The following is a 25,860-nucleotide window of genomic DNA, read 5'->3' on the forward strand; positions in this document are numbered from 1 at the left end:
CCTCCCATGCTCGCTCATTCTCTCTCAAATAAATAAACCTTAAAAAAAAAAAAGAGAAAAACAAAAGGAAGGCTGATATATGCTACAATATGGATAAACCTTGAGGACATTATCTTAAATGAAATAAGCCAGTCACAAAAGGACAAATATATCATTCCACTTACATGAGGTACCTAGAGTAGTCAAATTCATAGAGAAAGAAAGTAGGAGGGTGGTTGCCAAGGGAGAGGGCGGGAATGGGGAGTTATTGTTTAATGGGTAGAGTTTCAGTTTTACAAGATGAAGAGCTGGGGAGATGGATGGTGGTGATGGTTGCACAACAATATTTAATGTCACTGGATTGTGACATTAATGGTTAGGATGGTTTTAAAAAAGTAATGGTTAGGATGGTTTTTAAAAAAGTAATCAAGGCATCTAAACCCAGGGGTTTTCTGTCTAATATGTATTTCTGTAAAGGGATTGGCTTTAGAAATAGATATTTGAAAGCCTATATGGAGAACTCTGGAATCACAAGGGCCAAAACAGCATGAATTATTTAAAATATAAGTGCCATGGGTGCCTGGGTGGCTCAGTTGGTTAAGCGACTGCCTTCGGCTCAGGTCATGATCCTGGAGTCCTGGGATCAAGTCCCACATCAGGCTCCCTGCTCAGCAGGGAGTCTGCTTCTCCGACCCTCTTCCCTCTCGTGCTATTTCTCATTCTCAAATAAATAAAATCTTAAAAAAAAATAAAAAAATATATGTGTCATTTTTAAATTTTTTTTAAAGATTTTATTTATTTATTTGACAGAGAGATACACAGCGAGAGAGGGAACACAAGCAGGGGGAGTAGGAGAGGGAGAAGCAGGCTTCCTGCCGACCAGGGAGCCCGATGGGGGACTCGATCCCAGGACCCTGAGATCATGACCCCAGCCGAAGGCAGACGCTTAACGACTAAGCCACCCAAATAAAGTATTTAAAAAAAAAATTTTTTTTTTCTCTGTCAACTTCAATGTGGGAGAAGCTCCGTAGTTTCCCAAAATTCTTTTAGGCTGAATGCCAGCAAATCTGTCAAGCTTTCCAAGCTCCTTGAGAGTGTTTTCTGCTGCCCTCTGGTTGCATTCAGTGGGCTTCCTCGCCCGGCGACGTCGCGTGTACGGGAGGGTGAGAAAGTCAGCAACTCTCGGGCACCGTGGGCGGTCCGCCCCTTGGCGGCCGGGTCGTGGCTCCCCGTGACCTCCCAGCGTTCCGCCTGGGCGCGTGCTCCCGGGCCGCTGTCCCTGCGTTCCCGCCAGATATTTAAGTTTCATTTCCCGCTGCCACTGCCGGCTCCTCCTCCCGTGGCCCACAAGCCGAGTCTCCCTCCTTTCGGGGAAGAGAGAGCGCCGGCCATGGATCCCCGGCGCGGAAATGCCACGCGGAGAGCTTCGAAGGCCAGAGCCGCCACCCGCAAGGTTCTGGCGCAAGGAGAGAAGGGTCCCCGGGCTGAGCCCAGCGAACCTCCGGCCGCCCTTGGTGCCGCCGGGCCCAAAGCACAGAAGTGCGGCCCCGTCGGGGCATCTGGACCCCGGCGGAAGAAGAGTGCCACGGGCTCCACGGAGAGACCACAGGCGCGCGCTCGGAGTGTCCGCGCCAAAAAGGCGCCTCTGGGCGCCGAGGACGTGGTGGAGGGGCTGGCGTCTCCTGCGGCCCCGGGGCCGCACCTTCTCAGGACCGGATCTTGCCGCGAGAGGGACGCGCGCGCCGCTCAGGAGCCGAGAGACTTGCCAGAGCCCACGGAGGTCTCCGGCCTCGGCCCGCTGCTTCCCGAGTGGAGTCTGAGGCAGAAGAGGGAGGCGCCTGGCGCCTGGAAGCCCCGAGCGGTGCTGGAAAAGTTGAGGCTGAGGCGCGAGGAAATCTCAGTGGCGGCGGAGATTGTGAACAGGGTTGTGGACCACCTGCTGCGGAGATTGCAGAGCTGTGAGTCCGATTTCAAAGGGGTCTCGCTGCTGCGCACCGGAAGTTACTACGAGCACGTGAAGGTGAGCTGCCCCGCGCCTCTCCGCCCGCCGACTCCCTTGCCCGTGTCCCCGGCCTGCCCGATAGTCCCAACTCCCGCGGGTCGCGCGGTCCCTCACTGCCCTTCGGAAGTAACTCAGACTCTTGTTCTCTTGTGGCCTGTGACATAGTTCCAGCCAAAAAGAGGATCAGTTGTTCGTTTAAACATCTATACATCCAACGAACATACAGCTAACCAATATTGGTTGCCAACTACTGTCAAGACACTGCTGTGGGGGGAATGAAAGCGTATAGATTCATTCATGCAAGCAGATTTGTAATGAGTTTCTGTAACAGTGCTATACTTGGTGTGCCCTAGTCAAGTTATGACTTGGATAATTAAGAGTGCGAAAAATTCCACAAAATTAGTGTATCTAGGAACATTTTTCCTATGGGAAAAACTATAGGAAGAACATCTTCAGTGAGTCCCCCCAGCCCTTGCGGACTTCCTCTTTCCCCAGTTTCTTATACAGATGTCCTGGGAACCTCACAGTGAGTGATTTCTTTAAAAAAATTAAGAAAAAATCTACAGATCCTAAAAAGTGTTCCTCCTAAATACAAATACAGTGTGATTGTTTTAGGGTATGTAGTCCACGGCTCCGTTTGTTTGTGTGTAGCTGAGTTACTTTTTTTTTAAAGATTTTATTTATTTATTTGAGAGAGAGAGAATGAGAGATAGAGAGCACGAGAGGGAAGAGGGTCAGAGGGAGAAGCAGACTCGAGCCCGATGCGGGACTCGATTCCAGGACTCCAGGATCATGACTTGAGCCGAAGGCAGTCGCTTAACCAACTGAGCCACCCAGGCGCCCCTGTAGCTGAATTATCAAAGTCTTCGTTCCAGTATGAATTGAAGATTTAGGAGCAGGTTCCTGACTGGAGATTCTTTCCTGACCAGTGGTGGCCTTTGTTGTTGTTGTTGTTGTTGTTGTTAAGATTTTATTTATTCGGGGCGCCTGGGTGGCTCAGTCGTTAAGCGTGTGCCTTCGGCTCAGGTCAAGATTCCAGCGTCTTGGGATCGAGCCCCGCATCGGGCTCCCTGCTCAGCGGGGAGTCTGCTTCTCCCTCTCTCACTCCCCCTGCTTGTGTTCCCTCTCTCACTGTGTCTCTCTCTGTCAAATAAATAAAATCTTAAAAAAAAAAGATTTTATTTATTCATGCGAGAGAGAGATTGAGCGCGCGCGCACAACCGGGGGTGGGGTGCGGTGGGAAGAGGCGGTGGGGGGAGAGGGGGAAGCCGACTTCCCGCTGAGCAGGGAGCCCACGGAATCCCAGGGCCCTGAGAACATGATCTGAGCTGAAGACAGACGCTTAACCATCTGAGCTCCCCGGGCGCCCCCAGTGGCAGATTTCCTTAGTTGTGTTTTCACCTAATCTGTCAGTTTTTTCAGGGCTGGGCTGTGCACCTTCAGTAGATCTATAAAATCTTGGGTGTAGCATGAACAGAAATAGAGGCTGATAGCCTTTAGGTGATCGTAATTTATTTTATAGTTACATATTGGCTATTCAATTAACTGTTCTCCTTCAGAAGTAAATGATTGTTAAACTCTAGATTTAGGTTTTTAGAATTATAAACTCTTAAGATAGCAGGCCAAATATTATGCATCTTTGTATTTCTAAGCCTTAACACATAGCAAGTATTCAAATGAATGAATGAATGAATGTGCTCAAGAAAAAAGGATGAGTGATTTTTCTCAAGACCTCTGCTTTCCCAAGGTAGCAGATTCAGATTTCATTCCCGCGATAAGCATTTAACCTGGTAGCTTTCGGTGGAAATTAAACCTTTCATACATTTTTCTTTTGGCTTGCCACCTGGATTGTAAACTCCATTGTCACAGAATGTTTTACATAAATTGTAGCCTAAACATCCCCCCATTTTATTGGTGTGGACTCAGTAATATTTGTTTATTGCCAAAAAGACAGTGTATGTATCAGTCTTTGAATCTTAAACTCTTTTAGCACTGAAGACTATATAATTCCATCTAAAGTATTTTGAAAGCCAAGTGAGCAAAATTTTCTTTAGATTGTCTGGCTTAAGTATGATTCTTATTACATAAATATCATTCAGTGCAGTCATTTGGAAGGAACAATAACATGTTTAAAGAAGTTTCCAGTCAGAACCAGTCTTTTTTTTTTTTTTAAGTAAGCTCCACATCCAAAGTGGGGCTTGAACTCAGGACCCTGAGATAAAGAGTGGGGGCATACTCTACTGACTGAGCCAGGCCAGGTGCCCCAGAACCAGTCGTCTTTTTATTTTTATTTTTTATTTTTAAAAAAGTTTAACTGGGGCGCCTGGGTGGCTCAGTCGTTAAACGTCTGCCTTCGGCTCAGGTCATGATCTCAGGGTCCTGGGATCGAGCCCCGCATCGGGCTCCCTGCTCAGCGGGGAGCCTGCTCCTCCCTCTCCCACTCCCCCTGCTTGTGTTCCGCTGTGTCTCTCTCTGTCAAATAAATAAATAAAATCTTTTAAAAAAAAAAGTTTAACTTACATAAGTAGTCTCCACACCCAAAGTGGGGCTTGAATTACAACCCTGAGATGCAGAGTCATGCGCTCTTCTGACTGAGCCAGCCAGGTGCCCCTCTTTTTTAAAATCATACACTGATGGAAGAAATTGAATGAAATTTGTTTTACTTAAAACATATATTGATTTTTAAAACTGATACATTTTTATTGTAGAGTTGATTCACTGCCTGGCTCCAGCAGTTAATCTTCTAGCAGGCTCCCACAGCTACCCACCCCCCACCACTTTTCTCAGCCTTTCCCATATTCGCTCCTTTTCCATGTTGATGTCCCTGGAAAGTTAGGAAAAGCATATAGATGAGCAATATTATTCCTGTTTATTTTATTCACTGTTATCATTTTGGTGTATTTTCTTCTGTTATGTATACACTTGGATTTCAAAATTAGATTCCAAACTCTTTGTAACTGATAAAAAGGATAGACACACCTCTCAATAATTTATTTACTTAGTTTCACATTGACACATTTTTATTCATGTATTTTATTGTAATATTGTCAAGTTCTAGGTGAAAATTTGGAAGATTTCTTATAGAAATTCTCTGTGTAATTGCCATTCCATAATGTTCTCCTTGTCTCTTCGTAGTTTACCAATCATATAGTTTGGGCTAAGTGGAAGGTTATATAGAAATCAAGTAATTGTAGTGGTTTTAACCAGTAGTACATTAACCAGTAAAGAAAAGAAATAAACTACAGCCACATGCAACAGTGTGAATGAATCCTACGATCATAATGTTGAACAAAAAAAGAGGAGATAAAGGAATACACAGAGCCCGTGTAACAAGGCAGGAAAAAGAAGCAAAATGTGTAAGATCAGAAGAGGAATAATACCTATTTATGCAGATGACTTGACTGAATTTTTGTATTAACTATTAGACATGGAGTTGGCCTTTGAACAACACAGGGACGAGGGGCACCAACCCTTCCCCATCCATGCAGTCAAAAATCTGCATATAACTTTTTTTTAATTTTTAAAAGATTTTATTTATTTATTTGTCAGAGAAAGAGAGCACAAGCAGGGGGAGCAGTAGACAGAGGGAGAGGGAGAAGCAGGCTCCCTGCTGAGCAGGGTGCCCTATGTGGGGCTGGATTCCAGGACCCTGAGATCATGACCCCAGCCGAAGGCTTCACGGACTGAGCCATCCAGGCGCCCCTGCATATAACTTTTGACTCCTCAAAACCTTAACTACTAAGAGCTTAGTGCTGACTGACTTTTTGATGAACAGTAACAGTAACACATACTTTCTTTTTTTTTTTTAAAGATTTTATTTATTTATTTGAGAGAGAATGAGAGAGAGTGCATGAGAGGGGGGAGGGTCAGAGGGAGAAGCAGACTCCCTGCCGAGCAGGGAGCCCAATGCGGGACTCGATCCAGGGACTCCAGGATCATGACCTGAGCTGAAGGCAGTCGCTTAACCAACTGAGCCACCCAGGTGCCCCATACTTTGTCTCTTATATGTACTACATACTGTATTTTACAATAAAGTAAGAAGAGAAAAGAAAATGTTGTTAAGACAATCATAAGGAAGACACAATACATTTATAATACTGTACTGTTTAAAAAAAACAACCATGTATAAGTGGACCCACCCAATTCAAATCTGTTGTTCAACTGTTATCAGTGAATTTAGCAGGATTGCTGGATACAAAGTCAGTAAACAAAAACTAAAGTTTTTTGTTTTATTAAAAGCAAAAAAGTGTAAATGAAACGTAAAAATGCCATTTACAATAGCATCAAGAACATCAAATATTTAGGAATAAATCTTGCTAAAGATGATAACAATTTCAAAACATTGCTGAGTAAATTTGAAAATGGACTAAATAAATGGAAATCTATATCATGTTCGGTTTTCTTCAAATTGATCTACATAGATTCAGTGCAATTCAGTCAAAATCCCATCAATTTTTTGTTTAAATTGACAAGTTAATTGTAAGATTTACATGAAAATGCAAAGGGGGGTTGCCTCAGTGGCTCAGTCGGTTAAGCATCTGACTCTTGATCTCAGCTCAGGTCTTGATCTCAGGGTCTTGAGTTCAAGTCCCATGTTGGGCTCCATGCTGGGCATGAAGACTACTTAAAAAAATGAAAAGAAGGGGCGCCTGGGTGGCTCAGTTGGTTACGCATCTGCCTTCGGCTCAGGTCATGATCCCAGGGTCCTGGGATGGAGCCCTGCATCGGGCTCCCTGCTCAGTGGGAAGCCTGCTTCTTCCTCTCCCACTCCCCCTGCTTGTGTTCCCTCTCTCGCTGTCTCTCTCTCTCTCTGTCAAATAAATAAATAAAATCTAAAAAAAAAAAAGAGGGGCACCTGGGTGGCTCAGTCGGTTAAGCGACTGCCTTCGGCTCAGATCATGATCCTGGAGTCCCGGGATCGAGTCCCACATCGGGCTCCCTGCTCAGCAGGAAGTCGGCTTCTCCCTCTGACCCTCTTCCCTCTCCTGCTCTCTACCTCTCATTCTCTCTCTCTCTCTAATAAATAAATAAAATCTTTAAAAAAAAAAAAGAAAAATTGAAATGAAACGAGATGAGATGAAAATGAAATGAAAGGGGCACCTGGGTGGCTCAGTTGGTTAAGCGACTTCCTTTGGCTCAGGTCATGATCTCAGGGTCCTGGGATCGAGTCCCATGCATGCTTCTCCCTTTCCCACTCCCCCTGCTTGTGTTCCCTCTCTCGCTGTCTCTCTCTCTGTCAAATAAATAAATAAAATCTTTAAAAAAAAAATGAAATGCAAAGAACCTAGAATAAAAGGTAGTTCTAAAGGAGAAAATGTTGGAGGACTTACCCTATCAAAGAGCAAGACTTACTATAAAGCTACCCTAATTAAGCAGTTATTATTGGTGCAATGATAGACAAATAAGCCAATTGTGTAGGAAGTCCAGAGACAGACCTGCATATATAATTCAATTCAGTACAAAATATATGCATAGTGTAATTTGGTGGGAGAAAGGTTGGTTTTTTTCAATATCGATACTGGGTCAGTTGGATATCTGTGACACCCACCTACCACACATCATACACAAAAATTAATTCAAGATATAAAATAGACCTAAAGATGAAGGGTAAAACAACAAAGCTCCTAGAAGAAAGCAGAGTATTTTCATAACAATGGGATGTACAAATATTTCTTAAATAGGACACTAAGATTGCTAACCATAAAAATAGATAAATTGGACTTCATTAGAATTGAACTTCTCACCACTGAGAGAATGAAAATGCAAGCCACAGCCTGGAAGAAGTTACTCTCAATATGTATATTTGACAAAGGACTAGTACAAATCAATAAGAAAAAGACAAATCAATTTAAAATTGGGCAAAAGAATAGATGCTTTAGTATATAATCCAAATAACAATAAACGTGTTCAACATCATTAATCATCAGCAAAATGTAAATTAAAATCATGATGAGATTCTACCACACATCTATCCACTAGAATGGCTAAAATTTTAAAAGGCTTGACAATTCCATCTTAGGAAAAGATGTGGAGCAACTGAAACACCCTTACTTGATGAAGAGAGGATAGGTTGGTATAACTTCTTTAGAAAATTGACAGTTTCTTCTAAAGTTAAAGATATGCTTATTTTGTGGTCCAGCAGTTCTACTTCTAGGTATATACACAATAGAAATGAGTGCTCATGTCCACCAAAAGGCATATGTAAGAGTGCTCAGAACAGTTTTGACTGTTAACCCAAATACTTAATAACAAAATAAGTAAATGTATTCTGATATATTCCATTAATCCAGTAGAATACTGCATAAGATGAAAAAGAACAAACTACCAATACACATAACAATATGGATGAATCACACAAACGTAATGTTAAACAAAAGAAGTCAGATGTAATAGAATACATTTTATATGATTCGGTTTATATGGTGTTTCCAAACAGGTGAGCCTAATCTATGGTGTAAGAAGTCAGAATAGTAGCTACTCTCGGTGGAGGGTTTCTGAGAGGGAATGGGAATGAGAACCTTCTGTGCTCTGGGGGTGAGAATAGGGCAGTGCCCACAAAGCTCACAGTTCCTATTGGGATTCAGCCATTTTTCTGGAATAAATCCTCCTTGGATTGTTGCAAGCTCTTGGTTAATATACAGATCTGAAAAAGTTGAATTGACTAATCTGGCCCATGTTCTTATTGCTTATGTGGAAGAGTGAATTTTCAGAGGCTCTTACTTCATTCCCACTGACATCACTCCCAAGTGTTCGATTCTCATAGTATACCCTAGTCAGCTCAGGCTGCCATAACAAAAACACTATAAACTGGGTGGCTTAAACAACACACATTTATTTTCTCAGAGTTCTGGAGGCTGAAAGTCCAAGATCATAGTGCCAGCATGGTTAGGTTTGGGTGAGGACTCTCTTGCTTGTAGACAGCCACCTTCTCCTTGTATCCTCACTTTATTCCTCAGTGCATGTGGGCAGAGAGAAAGGGATCTCCCTTCTTCTCCTTCTCTTCCTCTTCCTCCACCTCCTTCTCCTCCCACCAGTCCTGTCAGATTAGTACCCTGCCCTCATGATCTCATTTAACGGTCTAAAAGCCCTGTCTCCAAGTACAGTCACTTTTGGGGTTTCACCCTTCTGCACCTTATAGTTATATAAGGGCAGACATACAATTAATAACAAATGGAAACCATAATTATATACTAGAAAGTAGTAAGTTTTATGATGAAAAAGTATAGCAAAGTGAGAGGGATCAAGAATGTTGGGGATCGGATGGGGGAGGGGGAGCTGCAGTGTTAAGTAGAGTGGTAAGAAGATCCCATTAGGGGTTGGGAAGAAGAGAAGGAGCATAAGGAGACTAAGTGTTTTTCAGAATGAGCAGTCAGTGTATAGAGTGCTACTGATGTCCAGAAACTATTGGATTTGGTCTACAGTTTTGTGGGGTTTTTTGGTAACTTTGACTTAGCAGTTCCAGTGGGGTCCTGAGCACACAAGAGACAAAGGGCAGGGAAGCAGTAAAGACAGCATGTGTAGGCATATCTTTACAAAGTCTTCAATATATGAATTTTGGGAGGACACAATTCAATATACAGCACAGTATATCTCAATTTGGACTAGCCACATTTCATATGGTCAGTAGATATATATAGCTACTAGGTACCCTGTTGAACAGTACAGTCCAATAGCTGTACTTGAAGCATGCTCCTGACTAATGAAAGATTTGTGCTATTTTTAATATTTATTTATTTTTAAAGATTTTATTTATTTGACAGAGAGAGAAAGAGAGCACAAGCAGGGGAAGTGGCAGGCAGAGGGAGAAGCAGGCTCCCCAGAGAGCAGGGGGAGCCCAATGTGGAACTCGATCCCAGGATCCTGGTATCATGACCTGAGCTGAAGGCAGTTGCTTAACCAACTGCGCCACCCAGGCGCCCTGTGCTATTTTTAATATAAGAAAAATAATCATTTTTGATTGCTGATTCATATATTACTATTGTGAGGATGAACATGATTCTTTGAAGCTCCTAAAATGCTGTGGTTCAAAGACACTAATGTAGTGCATGACTTGGCACTCACAGTTACTTGGGTGACCAGCAGCTCTAACAAGATGGTCTTTGCTCAACTAGCCAGCACATGACTACACACATTTTTTTAGACCGTTGTGACAGGAGGGTGGCTGCAGTATCTTGTGACATAAAAGATAGCACCTTATTGGTTTTTAATTTTATTAAGTTTTTGTTTTTGTTTTTTTTTTTAAAGATTTTATCCATTTATTTGACAGAGAAACACAGAGAGGGAACACAAGCAGGGGGAGTGGGAGAGGGAGAAGCAGACTCCCCGCAGAGCAGGGAGCCCGATGCGGGGCTCAATCCCAGGACCCTGGGACCATGACCTGAGCTGAAGGCAGACGCTTAACGACTGAGCCACCCAGGCGCCCTTATTTTATTAAGTTTTAAATTCAGAAAAAAGCTGGTGTGGATTTTAAAAGCTTGCATATCATTTAAAATTGTTCTAAATTATAAAAATAATGCATACTCTTGGTTAAAAAAAAGAGTGTGGAATCTACAAACCAAAACAATAATACTCTCCTAGTTCCACTAATCCCACTTCCAGAGGATATAAATCTTAGGAATCTTGCTTTTCTTTTTTAAGATTTTATTTATTTGACAGAGAGACACAGCAAGAGAGGGAACACAAGCAGGGGGAGTGGGAGACGGGGGAGTGGGAGACAGTGGAGTGGGAGGGGGGAGTGGGAGAGGGGCAGTGGAAGAGGGGGTGTGCGAGAGGGGGAAGCAGGCTTCCCGCGGAGCAAGGAGCCCAATGCGGGCCTCAGTCCCAGGACCCTGGGATCATGACCTGAGCCGAAGGCGGACACTTAACGACTGAGCCACCCAGGCGCCCCAGGAATCTTGCTTTTCAAAGTAGGGTGTTAATGTGGTGGACATTTCAAGAAAAAAATTTCAGTTGCTTGGAAAATATTCACAAACCAACATTTCAGTGCTATTTTTACTATTTCTTAGATTTCTGCTCCTAATGAATTTGATATAATGTTCAAACTGGAGGTCCCCAGAATTCAGCTAGAAGAATATTGCAACAGTGGTGCTTTTTACTTTGTGAAGTTCAAAAGAAATCCCAAAGGAAATCCTCTGAGTCAGTTTTTAGAAGATGAAATATTATCAGCTTCTAAGATGCTGTTCAAGTTTAGGAAGATGATTAAGGAAGAAATTAAAAACATTCAAGGTAAGATTTTTGACTTTTGATTCTTAAAGTTCTAATCATACCTATTAATTGCCGATGTACACTCCTCTCCTGATTTTTTTCTTTCCACATCAGACAGGTTAAGTGCCGAGGTCATAACAGGTTTGAGGGAGGCATATTGTCACACAACAGCGTGAATACCCAATCATCACACTTATAAACTACAAAAGGATCCTCTTCTGATCTTTCTTGACATCACTACGTCCTGGAAACAACTCTTCACCCTTGATTTTAGTTTACTGGAATTTCTTGGCATTCTTCCTAAATGTTGATTAGTTCTATTTTGGTCTCCATTGAATATTCACTGGACAGCTGCCTTATGCCACTGGGTACATGTGGTTGCATAAAATCACTGGATCCCCTCTTGAAGCTTGTAAACACAAATTGCACTGCGTGCTCTGAAGGGAATGAACTGGGAGAAGTAGTAGCAATTGGGGTGGAGTAAGACCCCAAGGCAGAAAAGAGCTTGGCAAGCTCAAGGAACAAAAAGAGGCCTATGTGGACAAGGGGAAGAGTGACATGAAATGAAGTTGAAGAGGTGGCCAGGGGCCAGACTGTGCAAGGACTTGTAGATCCTGGAAATGAATTCAGATTGATTTCATGTTCATTCAGGTTTTAATTAAGGAATAATGATTGGCTTTGTATTTTTAGAAGTTCACTCTGGCTTCTCTGGAGAATATATTCTAAAAAGACAAATAAGGAAAAAGAAAGAAAAAGGAAAATATTGAAATAATTCAGGTGAAAGATAGTGATGGCTTACATGAAGGTGGGGATGGAGAGAAGCAGACATATCCAAGCTTAGAGCAGTGCTTACTTCTGGATTAACTGTAGGGGTTGAGAGAAATGATTGAATTAAAGAAGGCCTCCAGTCTTCTGACTGAGCACCTCTGTGGATTGATTGTACCATTTTCTAAGATGGGAAAGACTGAAGAGGAATGTATTTTGAGGTATGAATTAGAGGAGTTTGGCTTTGGATATTTTAAGTTAGAGATTCCTGTGATACACTGAAGTGAGTATGTCAAGTATGTTATTGGGTATGGGTTTGAAGTTCAGAGGATATGTTTGGGCTATATGTAAACATATAAATGGCATTGACAATGAATGAGACCACGTTGGCAGAGAGAGTTGATTCATTTATTCATGAATCAGTATCGATGGATCATCTAATGTGCCAGATGTTCTAGGTGTTTGGGATACAGTAATGAATAAATAGATGAAGACCTTCACCCTTCTGCACCTTATAGTTATATAAGGGCAGACATACAATTAATAACAAATGGAAACCATAATTATATACTAGAAAGTAGTAAGTTTTATGATGAAAAAGTATAGCAAAGTGAGAGGGATCAAGAATGTTGGGGATAGGATGGGGGAGGGGGAGCTGCAGTGTTAAGTAGAGTGGTAAGAAGATCCCATTAGGGGTTGGGAAGAAGAGAAGGAGCATAAGGAGACTAAGTGTTTTTCAGAATGAGCAGTCAGTGTATAGAGTGCTACTGATGTCCAGAAACTATTGGATTTGGTCTACAGTTTTGTGGGGTTTTTTGGTAACTTTGACTTAGCAGTTCCAGTGGGGTCCTGAGCACACAAGAGACAAAGGGCAGGGAAGCAGTAAAGACAGCATGTGTAGGCATATCTTTACAAAGTCTCAGCTGTAAAGGACACAGAAAGATGGGTCAGTGTGGGGAAGAGGCAGGGTGGGGTCAAGAGAAAGGTATATTTTAGAATGAGAAATACTGGAACCCTTTGTATACAGATAGGAGTGATCCAGTAGGGAGGGGGCAGCCACTGATGATGAGAGAGGGAACAATTCAAAAAACAAGCTGCTTCGCCTGGGTGGCTCAGTTGGTTAAGCGACTGCCTTCGGCTCAGGTCATGATCCTGGAGTCCCTGGATCGAGTCCCGCATTGGGCTCCCTGCTTGGCAGAGAGTCTGCTTCTCCCTCTGACCCTCCCCCCTCTCAAGTGCTCTCTCTCTCTCAAATAAATAAATAAAATCTTAAAAACAAAAACAAAAGCTGCTTAAGAAGGTGAGAAGGAAGGAATCCAGATACTATGTGCAAGGGTGGCCTTTGAAAGGTAGATGGACACTTCTTTTTTTTTCCTAAAGATTTTATTTATTTGACAGAGAGACACAGCGAGAGAGGGAACACAAGCAGGGGGAGTGAGAGAGGGAGAAGCAGGCTTCCTGCTGAGCAGGGAGCCTGATAGGGGCCTCGATCCCAGGACCCCGGGATCATGACTGGAGCGGAAGGCAGACGCCTAACGACTGAGCCACCCAGGTGCCCCTAGATGGACACTTCTTACTAGGAATTGGAGGGTAGAAGGATATCATGGGTAAGAAGTGGGTTTTGCCAATTTAGTAATAAGAAAATGAGGGTGTTCTCTAGGATTTTCTCCTTTGTCCCCTATCTTTTCTCTCACTGTGGTCCCTTCCAGAAGTCTTATCTGGGAGTGGTTTTAGCTACTGCTTGTACACTTCCCAATACCAAAGCCAGTATCTCTCCTCTATACTCCTTTCCCGAATTTCTGACCACCACAACCACCTATCCTATGGCCATCTTCACTTGGGTGTCTTCCACACACCTAGAGCTCAGTATGTCTAAAATGAAGTGCATCTCATCCCAATCTTTCTTCCTTCTGATTATTCCATATTGAAGAATCAACTCAACATCAACCATTTCCCAGGTCAAAATCCTGGGATGGCATTCCAGACTTTTACCTTCTTTCTTACCTTACAGATTCAGTCCATCTACCAGTTTTGTTGATTTGAACCTCTTTAATTGTTCTCATTTCTGCTACTTGTGTCTTTTAAAAAAAAAATAAAAACTGTACAGTTGTTCCTTGAACACAGGATAGTTAGGGGCACCAACCTCCCCACATAGTTGAAAATCTGTGTATAACTTAACAAAACTTAACCACTTAGAGCCTCCTGTTGACTGGAAGCCCCACGGATAACATAAGCAGTTGATTAACACATACTTTGTATGTTCTATGTATTATATACTATATTCTTACAATAAAGTAAACTAGAGAAACAAATGTTAAAATCATAAGGAATGACTACATCAAAATAAAAAGTTTCTGCATAGCAAAGGAAACAACAGAACTAAAAGACAACCTACTGAATGGGAGATTTGCAAATGACATCCAATAAAGGTTAGTATTCAAGATCTAAAGAACTTACTAAACTCAACACCAAAAAAGACAAATAATCCAATTAAAAAATGGGCAGAAGACATGAACAACATTTCTCCAAAGAAGACATGCAGATGGGGTGCCTGGGTGGCTCAGTTGGTTAAGCGACTGCCTTCAGCTCAGGTCATGATCCTGGAGTCCCGGGATTGAGTCCCACATCGGGCTCCCTGCTCAGCAGGGAGTCTGCTTCTCCCTCTGACCCTCTTCCCTCTTGTGCTCTCTATCTCTCATTCTCTCTCTCTCAAATAAATAAAATCTTTAAAAAAAAAAAAGAAGACATGCAGATGGCCAAGAGATACATGAAAAGATGTTTATCATGACAACATCAGAGAAATGCAAATCAAAACTACAGTAATAGATCCCCTCACACCTGTCAAAATGGCTGAAATCAAAAACACAAGAAACAACAAGTGTTAGCAAGGATGTGGAGTAAAAGGAACCCTTGTGCACTGTTGGTGGGAATACAAACTGGTACAGCCACTCTGGAAAACAATATGGAGGTTCCTCAAAAAGTTAGAAATAGAACTACCCTATAATCCAGCAATCGCACTACTGGGTGTTTACCCAAAGAATACAAGAACACTAATTCAAAGAGATGCCTGCACCCCTGTGTTTATAGAGGTATTATTTACAGTAGCCAAAATATGGAAGCAGCCCAAGTGTCTATTGATTGATGAATGGATAAAGATGTGGTGTATATATATATGTATATAATGTATATTATTATAAATGTATATATATTTATTTATATATACAATGGGATATTATTTAGCCATAAAAAAGAATGAAATCTTGCCATTTGCAATTACATGGATTGAGCTAGAGAGTATGATGCTAAGGGAAATAAGTCCATCAGAGAAAGACAAATATCATATGATCACACTCGTGTGGAATTTAAGGAACAAAATAAGGAGCAAAGGGACAAAAAGAAACAGACTCTTAGCTACAGAGAACAAACTGATGGTTACCAGAAGAGAGGTGGGGGGAGGGATGGATTAAACGGGTGATGGGGATTAAGAAATGCACTTGTCATGATGAGCACAGGGTCTTGTATGGAAGTGTTGAATCACTATATTGTACACCTGAAACTAATATTACACTGTATGTTAACTAACTGGAATTTAAAAACTTAAAAAGAGAAAATCATAAGGAAGAGAAAATGTTTATAGGACTGTACTATAATTACCCAAAAAATCTGCATTTAAGTGGACCTGCACATTTCAAACCCATCTTGTTCCAGGGTCAGCTGTATTCAAGGTGTACAACATGCTGTTCTGATATACGTATACATAGTGAAGTGATTACCACAATCAAGCAAATTAACATACCTTCTCACATAGTTGCCTTTTGTGTGTGTGGTAAGAGTACCAAAAATCTACTCTCTGAGCTCACTTCCAGCGTTCAGTGTAGTAGTATTAATGACAGTCATCATGCTATACATTAGATCTCTATACTTACTCATCCTACATAACTGTAACTCTGTGCCCTTTGACTAACATCCCCCCGTTTCCCCCACCTCCCCACCCCCAGTAACTACCATCCTACCCTCTGCTCCTATGTATTCTGCTTTTTTAGATTCCACATGAAAGTGAGGTCATGCGGTATTTGCCTTTCTGCATCTAGCTTATTTCACTTAGTATAATGTCCTCCAGATTCATCCATGTTGTCACAAATGGCAGGATATTCTGAGTTAAGGCTGAATGATATTCCATTGTGTATAGTTACCATAGTTTCTGTATCCATTCATCCATCCATTGACACTTAGGTTGTTGCATGTCTTGGCTGTTGTGAGGTAATGCTGCAGTGAACATGGATTGCTCCCTCTGTCTTCATGCCCCCTGCCTCTGTGGTGCCACACGCACACACCCTCTGTGTTGGACTGTTGCTGTGGTCTTCTCGATTGCCTGTCTCCTCCCTGCCACTCATCTGCTTTTTTCTCCAGGCTTCCCTCCATACATTTAGGTGAAAAATTAATCAATACTCCCAAAGCCCAAAGTCTTCAGGGGCTCCTCATCATTTATACCAGACAGAATTTTGACAATGCTTCCCTATGGTAGGTATTGATAAATATTGGTTAAATGGGGAAAAACACTTTGCTTTTGGGATCAGTTTCTGCTTTGGAACTCATTTCACCTTACACTTAGCACTTTATAGATTTCCAATGATGGATATATTCTTTTCGCAGACAATTGGATTGATAAATGCTGTCTTCCCCTTTTATACGTTTAAACAGATACAGATGTCATTATGCAGAGGAAGAAGAGGGGGAGCCCTGCTGTAACACTTCTTATTAGAAAACCTAAAGAAATATCTGTGGATATAATCCTGGCTTTGGAGTCAAAAAGCAGCTGGCCTGCTAGCACCCAGGAAGGACTGCCCATCAGTCAGTGGCTTGGGACAAAAGTTAAAACCGATTTGAGACGACAGCCATTTTACCTGGTACCCAAGCATGCAAAGGAAGGAAATGGTTTTCAAGGTATCTTGAATGTGAAGGTTAACTTAAAGATATAAAAGAATGGTCTGCCCTTTTTTTTTCTTTTTTCTTTTTAAAGTAAGCTCTATGGGGGCACCTGGGTGGCTCAGTCGGTTGAGTGTCTGCCTTTGGCTCGGGTCATGATCCCAGGGTCCTGGGATCAAGCCCCACATTGGGCTCCCCGCTCAGTGGAAAGTCTGCTTGTCCTTCTGCCCTTCCCCCTCTTTGTGCTCTTTCTTTCTCTCTTAAATAAATAATAAAATCTTAAAAAAAAAAAAAGCTCTATGCCCAACGTGGGGCTTGAACTCACTACCACAAGATCAAGAGTCACAGGCTCTAACCACTGAGCCAGCCAGGCACCCCAAGTGTTGTTTTTTTGTGTGTTTGTTTGTTTGTTTGTTTAAAGATTTTATTTATTTATTTGACACAGACAGAGAGATCGCAAGAGAGAGAGAGAGAAAGAGCACAAGCAGGGGGAGCGGCAGGCAGAGGGAGAAGCAGGCTTCCTGCATAAGCAGGGAGCCCGATGCAGGGCTCAATCCCAGGACTCTGGAATCATGACCCGAGCTGAAGGCAGCGGTTTAACTAACTGAGCCACCCAGGCGCCCCAAGGGTTGTTAATGTTATATACTAGAACAGTAACTAGTGCTATTGGCTTACCAAGAGCCATGAGGCTAAATAGACTATAAGATGGGAGTTTGGGGAGGAATGGAATTGAAAAAGGCATAGTTGTAGTAGTAATAGCAAATACTCAGATTTCAAATATCTTCTAACCCACATTTGAATGTTATTTTTTGCTTGTTTGTTTTCAATAGAGAAGGGCAGTACTGGCTTTGGAGTCAGACTACCCTGGATCTGAATCCTGAGGCTTCTTCTTCTACTAGATGTGTGATCTTGGGCTAGTTAACCAAGCCTCTCTAAACCTGTTTGCTCATCTCTATACTGGTTTAATCAAAGCTACTTGGAAGTTTCTGGGGGTGGGGGCACGCCTGGGTGGCTCAGTTGGTTAAGTGGCTGACTCCTGGTTTCAGCTCAGGTCATGATCTCAGGTTCCTGGGATCCGGCTCCGAGCTCAGTGGGGAGTCTGCTTGAGGAGTCTCTCTCTCCCTTTCCCTCTGTCCCTCCCCTGCGCTCTTGCTTTCTTTCTCTCTCGAATAAATTAAAAAAAAAAAAAGAAAAAAAAGTTTCTGGGATGATAAAAATGAGACAGTGTGTGTAAAATCCCTAGTTTAGTACAAGGCAGTTATAATTAATGTTATCATCAGGGCCTAGATTCTCATTCCCAGCCATATTCCTTTCTTTCCTTCTTCCCCTTCCTCTGTGCCCCATGCAGATAGCGGACCTTTGCAGCCTCAGCTGCAGTTGGTCTTCTCACCTGTGTACTCTGCCTGACTGGTAAGGACAGGTTTTCAAGTGGTGCTCTTGGGTAACATTCAGGTTCTGAGTTAGTCTACAGACACAACAGCTAAAATCAGTTTAGCTGATTATTTTATTTTTCTCTCATAAATTAAGTACTTTTGGTACCTACTACAGCTCAATTCCAGGGATATTGGAGGACACCATGAAACGTAGGAACCAAGTTACAAATTAGTATTGCTGAACAAATCCTGGAATTAGTCAATCATGCTTAGTTTGATGGCTTGTGTTTTGTACACGCATCATAAGTTTTTATATTGCACATATATAGGGGCCATTTTCTGCAAGCCATTTTCTGTTAAGAGGGAATTACAAATATCATTATTCATAATTTTAGAAAAGGAACATAGCTTTCTGCAAAGGGGTTGCCACCACTGAATAATTTCTAGAATGGCTATCCCAAGAAACCCTCACTGTATGTGATGCAGAGATCTTAAGAGGACCCATACCACCAGCTTGTTAGTCTACCACTGACTGCCCTGGGCAAGACTGGGAGATGAATCAGATTGGGATGAGAGAGTCCTTCAGAGGCCCTGTGGCCCTACAGAGGCCAGTGTGATTGGGTAGTTCTTGAGGTCCTTGCATTAAGATGAAAGTGGAGGCTGGTGATGGGTGCTCAGCCTATATTTGCTCTCTGTTACCTTTGGCTGTTCTCCTATCATTCTAGGTTATCTGTATTCAGGCAAGACCCCCCCCATCTCTGTATCCAAATGACTGAACAGAGGGGCATATTAGCAGTGAAAGTACTTATACTACATTTCAGGCATGTATAACACCTATTTTAGTTTTTCTCTTTCCAAAAATTTTACTATAAATTTTCTGGTCTCACAAGCTATATTTTTAAAAATAGAAATCATTTGATTAATTAAAAATTTAAAAAATATTTCTACCTATTTCAAAATAATACCAGCATCATTATCAAGAGTATAATTAAAAAAAAAACAGTTTAAGATTTATCTGTAGTTCTTTTGTTCTGAAGATAAAAAGACAGTCAAAATATCAAGCTTAGGGGCACCTGGGTGGCTCAGTCATTAAGCATCTGCCTTCAGCTCAGGTCATGATCCCAGGGTCCTGGGATCGAGTCCCACATCGGGCTCCCCGCTCAGCGGGAAGCCTGCTTCTCCCTCTCCCACTCCCCCTGCTTGTGTTCCCTCTCTCGCTGTCTCTCTCTGTCAAATAAATAAAAAAAATCTTTAAAAAAAATCTAAAAAAAAATAACAGAATATCAAGCTTAAATCTGCTTGAAAAAATTTCTCCAGATGGTTAAGCTACCCAACTCAAAATAGTTAGGTTTGTTTGTTTCATTATGGTTTTTTTAAAATAAGATTTTATTTATTTGAGAGAGAGAGAGAGAGCAAGATCAGGGGAGCAGAGGGAGAGGGAGAAGCAGACTCCCTGCTGAGCAGGGAGCCTGATGCGGGGCTCGATCATGACCTGAGCCGAAGGCAGCCACTTAACCAACTGAGCCACCCAGGTGTCCCTGTTTTAGATATTCTCGAGCCTTTGTATTTTCCTAAAAATTTTTGTATCCTGTTGTCAGGTTCCATAGAAATTTTTTTTGGAATTTTGATTGAGAGTACATTGAATCTATAGGTAAATTTGGGGAGACTTGATATATTTATAATAATGAGTCTTCCAATCCATGTACAGGTGCACATCTCCATTTATTAAGATTTCCTCTAAAACTTCTCAGTGAAGTTTTAGAATCTTCCATAGAGGTTTTGTATGTATTTTGGGGACTCCTGGGTGCCTCAGTCAGTTAAGCGTCTGACTCTTGATTTCGGCTCAGGTCATGATCTCATGGGTCCTGAGACTGAGCCTGGTGTCGGGCTCTGTGCTCAGTGGGGAGTCTGCCTGAGGATTCTCTCCCACTGTTCCTCCCCCAACTCTCTCTCTCAAATAAATAAATAAATCTTTTAAAAAGTTATATATGTATTTTGTTAGATTTACTCATAGGCACTTGTAAATTTTTCTTATGAAAAGTTTTTTTATTTTTTTTAAAGATTTTATTTATTTATTTGAGAGAGAGACAGAGATAGCAACAGAGATAGTGAGAGAGCATGAGCGGGGAGGGGAGGGAGAAGCAGGCTCCCCGCTGAGCAGGGACCCGATGCAGGGCTCGATCCCAGGACCCTGGGATCGTGACCTGAGCCAAAGGCAGACGCTTAACCGACTGAGCACCCAGGCGCCCCTATTATGAAAAGTTTTAAGCCAAAAGTAGATTGAGAATATATTGAACTTGCACTTACCTGTCACCCACCTTCTTTTGTATTTTCTATATACCCGATTATATCATCTATCAGTAATAATAGCTTTGTTTCTCCCTTTCCAATGCTATGTCCCTGTTTTTTCTTCCCTCACTGTGCTTGTTAGCATAACCAGGCCATGTTGAATGGAAATGGGGACAACTAACACTCTGCCTTCCTAATTTCAAAGGAAAAACCTCAACTTTTTACCTTATATTATGTTGCTACTTTTTAAATTTTTATTTATTTTTTTTGAAAGATTTTATTTATTTATTTGACAGAGAGATACACAGCGAGAGAGGGAACACAAGCAGGGGGAGTGGGAGAGGGAGAAGCAGGCTTCCCGTGGAGCAGGGAGCCCGATGCGGGGCTTGATCCCAGGACCTCAGGATCATGACCTGTGCCTAAGACAGCTGCTTAACGACTGAGCCACCCAGGTGCCCCTATGTTGCTATGTTTTTTTAAATCTACCTTTTGTTATCAAGTTTCCATCCAGACTTAAATTACTAAGAGATGTTTTTTATTTAAATTATGAATGAATGTTAAGTTTTATTAGCTGCATTTCCTGCTTTGATTGAGATGATATGTTTTTCCTGTATTCTGTTAATGAGACAGAGTATATTGATTGATTTTTAAATTATAAACCAATCATACACTTCTGGTATAAAACCAACTAGATAATAGAATAGTCAGAATGTCAAAGAGCTAGCCATGGTAAACTTGGGGAGAAGGGTCAGAAATCATTCTATTATATAAAATCTCCCAAGGAATAGAAAAAAAGGAAACATTTCCTTGTTCATTTTACATGAATACCAAAACTTGCAAGGATGGTATAAAAACAATGAACAAACAATTTGAATCAATTGATTTAAATTATTATTGAAACAAAATATTTAAAAAACTGAACTTAACAATATATAAAAGGTACTACATCTTATTATGGCTAACTATATTAATAGCTCCCTGCTGCTCCCCACCATTTTTTCCTATCTCAGCCCATTGTCTGCTTCAAATCACTTGTTTTATTTTATTTTTTTTAAAGATTTATGTATTTATTTTAGAGAGAGAGTGCGGGGAGAGGCCGAGGGAGAGAGAGACTCTCAAGCAGACTCTCCACTGAGTGTGGAGCCCTGTGTGGGGCTCAATCCCACAGCCCAGGAGATCATGACCTGAGGTAAAATCGTGAGTCAGACACTTAACAGACTAAGCCACTGTTCTGCACAGAAGATTCACAACTGCTGTGTTTTGGTTCTGAAAAGGAAAGAAAACTTTATTATTATAAAACCTAATAGAGGGGGCGCCTGGGTGGCTCAGTTGGTTAAGCGACTGCCTTCGGCTCAGGTCATGATCCTGGAGTCCCTGGATCGAGTCCCACATCGGGCTCCCTGCTCAGCAGGGAGTCTGCTTCTCCCTCTGACCCTCCCCCCTCTCATATGCTCTCTCTTTCTCACTCTCTCTCTCAAATAAATAAATAAAATCTTAAAAAAAAACCTAATAGAGGGGCGCCTGGGTGGCTCAGTCGTTAAGCGTCTGCCTTCGGCTCAGGTCATGATCCCAGGGTCCTGGGATCGAGCCCCACATCGGGCTCCCTGCCCCACGGGAAGACTGCTTCTCCCTCTCCCACTCCCCCTGCTTGTGTTCCCTCTCTCGCTGTGTCTCTCTCTGTCAAATAAATAAAATCTTATATAAAAAAAACACCTAATAGAAACAGGAGAGGAAAGGAATCTACACATAGATGAAGGTAATAGTAGGCAATAAATAAAAATAAGGCAAGGCGGCGCCTGGGTGGCTCAGTTGGTTAAGCCACTGTCTTCGGCTCAGGTCATGATCCTGGAGTCCCTGGATCGAGTCCCACATCGGGCTTCCTGCTTAGCCGGGAATCTGCTTCTTCCTCTGACCCTCTCCTGTCTTGTGCGCTCTCTCTCTCATTCTCTCTCTCAAATAAATAAATAAAATCTTAAAAAAAAAAAAAGGCGAAATTACATCAAATCAGGTACTTAACACCAGCCAACCTCATCAGCCGGGGAACCTGGTGGTAACAGGCTGGAGTCCTAATTGAGAGGCCCGGGGTGGCTCAGATGGTTAACACCTGCCTTCAGCTCAGGTCATGATCCCAGAGTCCTGGGATGGAGTCCCACATGCATGCATGGGACCCTTGCTCAGCCCGGAGCCTGCTTCTCCCTCTGCCTGCTAACCCCCCTGCTTGTACTCTCTCTCTCTCTTTGACAAATAAATAAAATCTTAAAAAAAAAAAGAAAAATCAACAAGGCTGAGATGGTGTTCTGAACAAAAGATTCACAACAGCCGTATTTTAGCTTTGAAAAGGAAAGAAAACTTTATTATTATTATAAAACCTAATAGAAACAGGAGAGGAAAGGAATCTACACATGGATGAAGGTAATAGTAGGCAATGAGTGAGAATAAGGCAAAGTTACATCAAACTGGGTACTTAACAACATCCAACCTCAACAGCAAGGGAACCCGGTGGAAACAGGTTGGAGTCCCGATTGAGAGGCCTGGGTGGAGCATCCTCCCCTCAGGTGAGACTTCCACCTGACCATCCCCATAAGGGCCATATTTACAGGGCAAATAACAGGGTTTGAAATGAAAACATTTGTTCGCCTACATGTTTTGGAGCGAGGTGCACCTCCATGTGATCATGTTTCTGTATTTTCAAGGAGCCTGGGCTACGTGTCTCTGCTTCTCTTCCTAGATTCCATTCTGGGGGGGCCAGCCCAGCCTGGAGCAGAAGGGGATGTGAGACAAGATTTGTAGGTCTTGGCATCCAGAACAGAAGGGCCAGTTCTGATGTGGAGGCTAGCTAATATAGTTTAAACAATTAGGCTTCCAAGGTTATTCACACAGCATGAGTCTCACAAACAACATTCCTTAGCCTGCCTGTGTTGATGCACATCCAGGTGGTCAGTTATGCGGGACAAATCACAAAAACATGTATCCATACAGAACAGCTACCTAGGCGCCCTCAAGTCACTTGTTTCAATATGTAATTACATTATTTATCTATTCACTTCTTTTGGTCTGTCTCCCCCTAGAAATCTTCCAGAGTGATATTTTAATGAAGGAAATCACACAGTATTGTGTTGTTTATATATGAATGTTTTTGGTAAAGTGCTTTTCTATTTTTCTTTTGGAAATTAAGAAGAAACATGGCGGCTGTCCTTCTCTAACATTGAAAAGGACCTTTTGAAAAGTCATGGACATTCTAAAACATGCTGTGAAACTGGTGGAGTAAAATGTTGCAGGTAACTTCCTTGTTTTGTTAAATGGGAGATTATCTATGGAACATTTAATTCTTTTTTTAAAGATTTTATTTATTTGTTTGAGAGGGAGAGCATGAGCAGGGGAAGGAGCAGAAGGAGAGGGAGAAGCAGACTCCCCACTGAATAGGGAACCCAACATGGGGCTCGATCCCAGGACTCTGGGATCATGACCTGAGCCGAAGGCAGATGCTTAACTGACTGAGCCACCCGGGCGCCCCTGAACATTTAATTCTTTACTGATTTCATAGCTCTAACCTGAAGATGATCATTGCTGAGTTGAGTCCTGGGGGCAGTGCGTGTCTGGATTGACCCTGGAGTATTATCTAGGGGATGAGCATGAAACCAGGGAAGCCAGATCCAAGGGCCCAAGGAAATAGTGTTGTTAGAAGGCAAGGTGAGAGCATATTCCTGAACCTAGATCAGATAGTTGTATAAAGTATGACAGGGTGAGAGGATATGAACACTCACCATGGCTAGCCACAACAATTGGATGTGTCTTCGTATTTGGGTGGCTTTTTATAATAATAAAATCTTTAAAAATAAATAAATAATAAGTGGTTTTCTTTTTTATTCAATAGGAAAGATTGCTTAAAACTAATGAAGTATCTCTTAGAACAATTGAAAATAAAGTTTGGACACCGAAAGGAACTGGATAAATTCTGCTCCTACCATGTGAAAACTGCCTTCTTTCATGTCTGTACCCAGGACCCGCAAGACAGTCAGTGGCACACCAGAGACCTAGAGCTCTGCTTTGATAACTGCGTGACATACTTTCTTGAGTGCCTCAAGATTGAACAACTCAAGCATTATTTTATTCCTGGATTCAATCTATTCTCTCGGGACCAAATTGACAAAATAAGTAAAGAATTTCTATCACAGCAAATTGAATATGAAAGAAACAATGGATTTCCAGTTTTTCGTGAATTTTGAAATTATATTTTTAAAAATAATCAAGAATTTAGAGTGACTTTATAATAATTGGAATGTTTGAGGGGCGTCTGGGTGGCTCAGTCGGTTAAGCGGCTGCCTTCGGCTCAGGTCATGATCCCAGAGTCCTGGGATCGAGCCCCACATCCAGCTCTCTGCTCAGTGGAGAGCCCCTCATTCATTCATCTGTCAAATAATTGAAGGCCTACTATGCCTCATAACACTTTTATATATATTTCTGAAAAGGCAATACATGCATACAACACTTAAAGGAACGGATGGAATTGCCCTTTCTCCTCTGCTCAGGCAGCATTCAACTTAGAGGCAGCTGCTGTTCATTAACTTTTTCCTTCTTGTGTATTTTGTACATTTTCTTATTGGCTATTGTATTGTTTTCTTGTTTTGTGGAAGTTCTTCGTATACTTTGGATATTTATACTTTGTTGCTTGCCTACATAATGAATAACGTGTGGCATGTCTTTACCATTTTTGGTGTCTTTTAGTAAACCAGGGTTTTTTTTTTTTTTTAAAGATTTTATTTATTTATTTGACACAGAGAGACACAGCGAGAGAAGGAACACAAACAGGGGGAGTGGGAGAGGGAGAAGCAGGCTTCCCTGAGCAGGGAGCCTGATGCGGGGCTCCATCCCAGGACCCTGGGATCATGACCTGAGCTGAAGGCAGAACGCTTAACCAACTGAGCCACCCAGGCACCCCAGTAAACCAGATTTTAAAACTTTAATGTAGTTGAATTTATCAGTCTTCTCCTTCACAGTTTGTGCACTTTATACATCTTGTTTATTTTTTTTTAAAGATTTTATTTATTTATTTGACAGAGACAGAGATAGCGAGAGCAGGAACACAAGCAGGGGGAGTGGGAGAGGGAGAAGCAGGCCTCCCGTGGAGCAGGGAGCCTGATGTGGGACCTGATCCCAGGACCCCGGGATCATGACCTGAGCTGAAGGCAGACGCTTAACGACTGAGCCACCCAGGCGCCCTTTATACATCTTGTTTAACAACCTACTTAAACATACTAAGGAGAACAGACATTTGGAGGAGAGTTTTGGGGACAGTGAATGCTAACTAATAGAAAACTAGAC

At 42.1% G+C, this 25,860-nt stretch overlaps 1 protein-coding gene and 1 non-coding gene across 2 annotated transcripts; one reads left to right on the forward strand and one right to left on the reverse strand.

Moving 5' to 3' along the window:
• The first annotated feature begins 1,335 nt into the window (after nucleotides 1-1,335).
• CGAS (cyclic GMP-AMP synthase) lies at nucleotides 1,336-25,243 on the forward strand. The gene is made up of 5 exons (XM_028097710.2): nucleotides 1,336-1,999; nucleotides 10,987-11,206; nucleotides 16,652-16,894; nucleotides 23,714-23,816; nucleotides 24,413-25,243. The coding sequence occupies exons 1-5, from the start codon at nucleotides 1,370-1,372 to the stop codon at nucleotides 24,762-24,764; spliced, it is 1,548 nt and encodes a 515-aa protein (XP_027953511.1). The 5' UTR covers nucleotides 1,336-1,369; the 3' UTR covers nucleotides 24,765-25,243.
• Nucleotides 11,294-11,397, reverse strand: LOC114204701 (small nucleolar RNA U13). Its single transcript, XR_003608230.1, has one exon. It is a non-coding gene; the product is annotated as a small nucleolar RNA U13 (small nucleolar RNA).
• Nucleotides 25,244-25,860: the final 617 nt, after the last annotated feature.

The sequence above is a fragment of the Eumetopias jubatus genome, unplaced genomic scaffold, assembly GCF_037043125.1.
Source record: "Eumetopias jubatus isolate StellerSeaLion01/CBP00866 unplaced genomic scaffold, mEumJub1_p1.0 scaffold_6, whole genome shotgun sequence".
Classification (NCBI taxonomy): domain Eukaryota; kingdom Metazoa; phylum Chordata; class Mammalia; order Carnivora; family Otariidae; genus Eumetopias; species Eumetopias jubatus.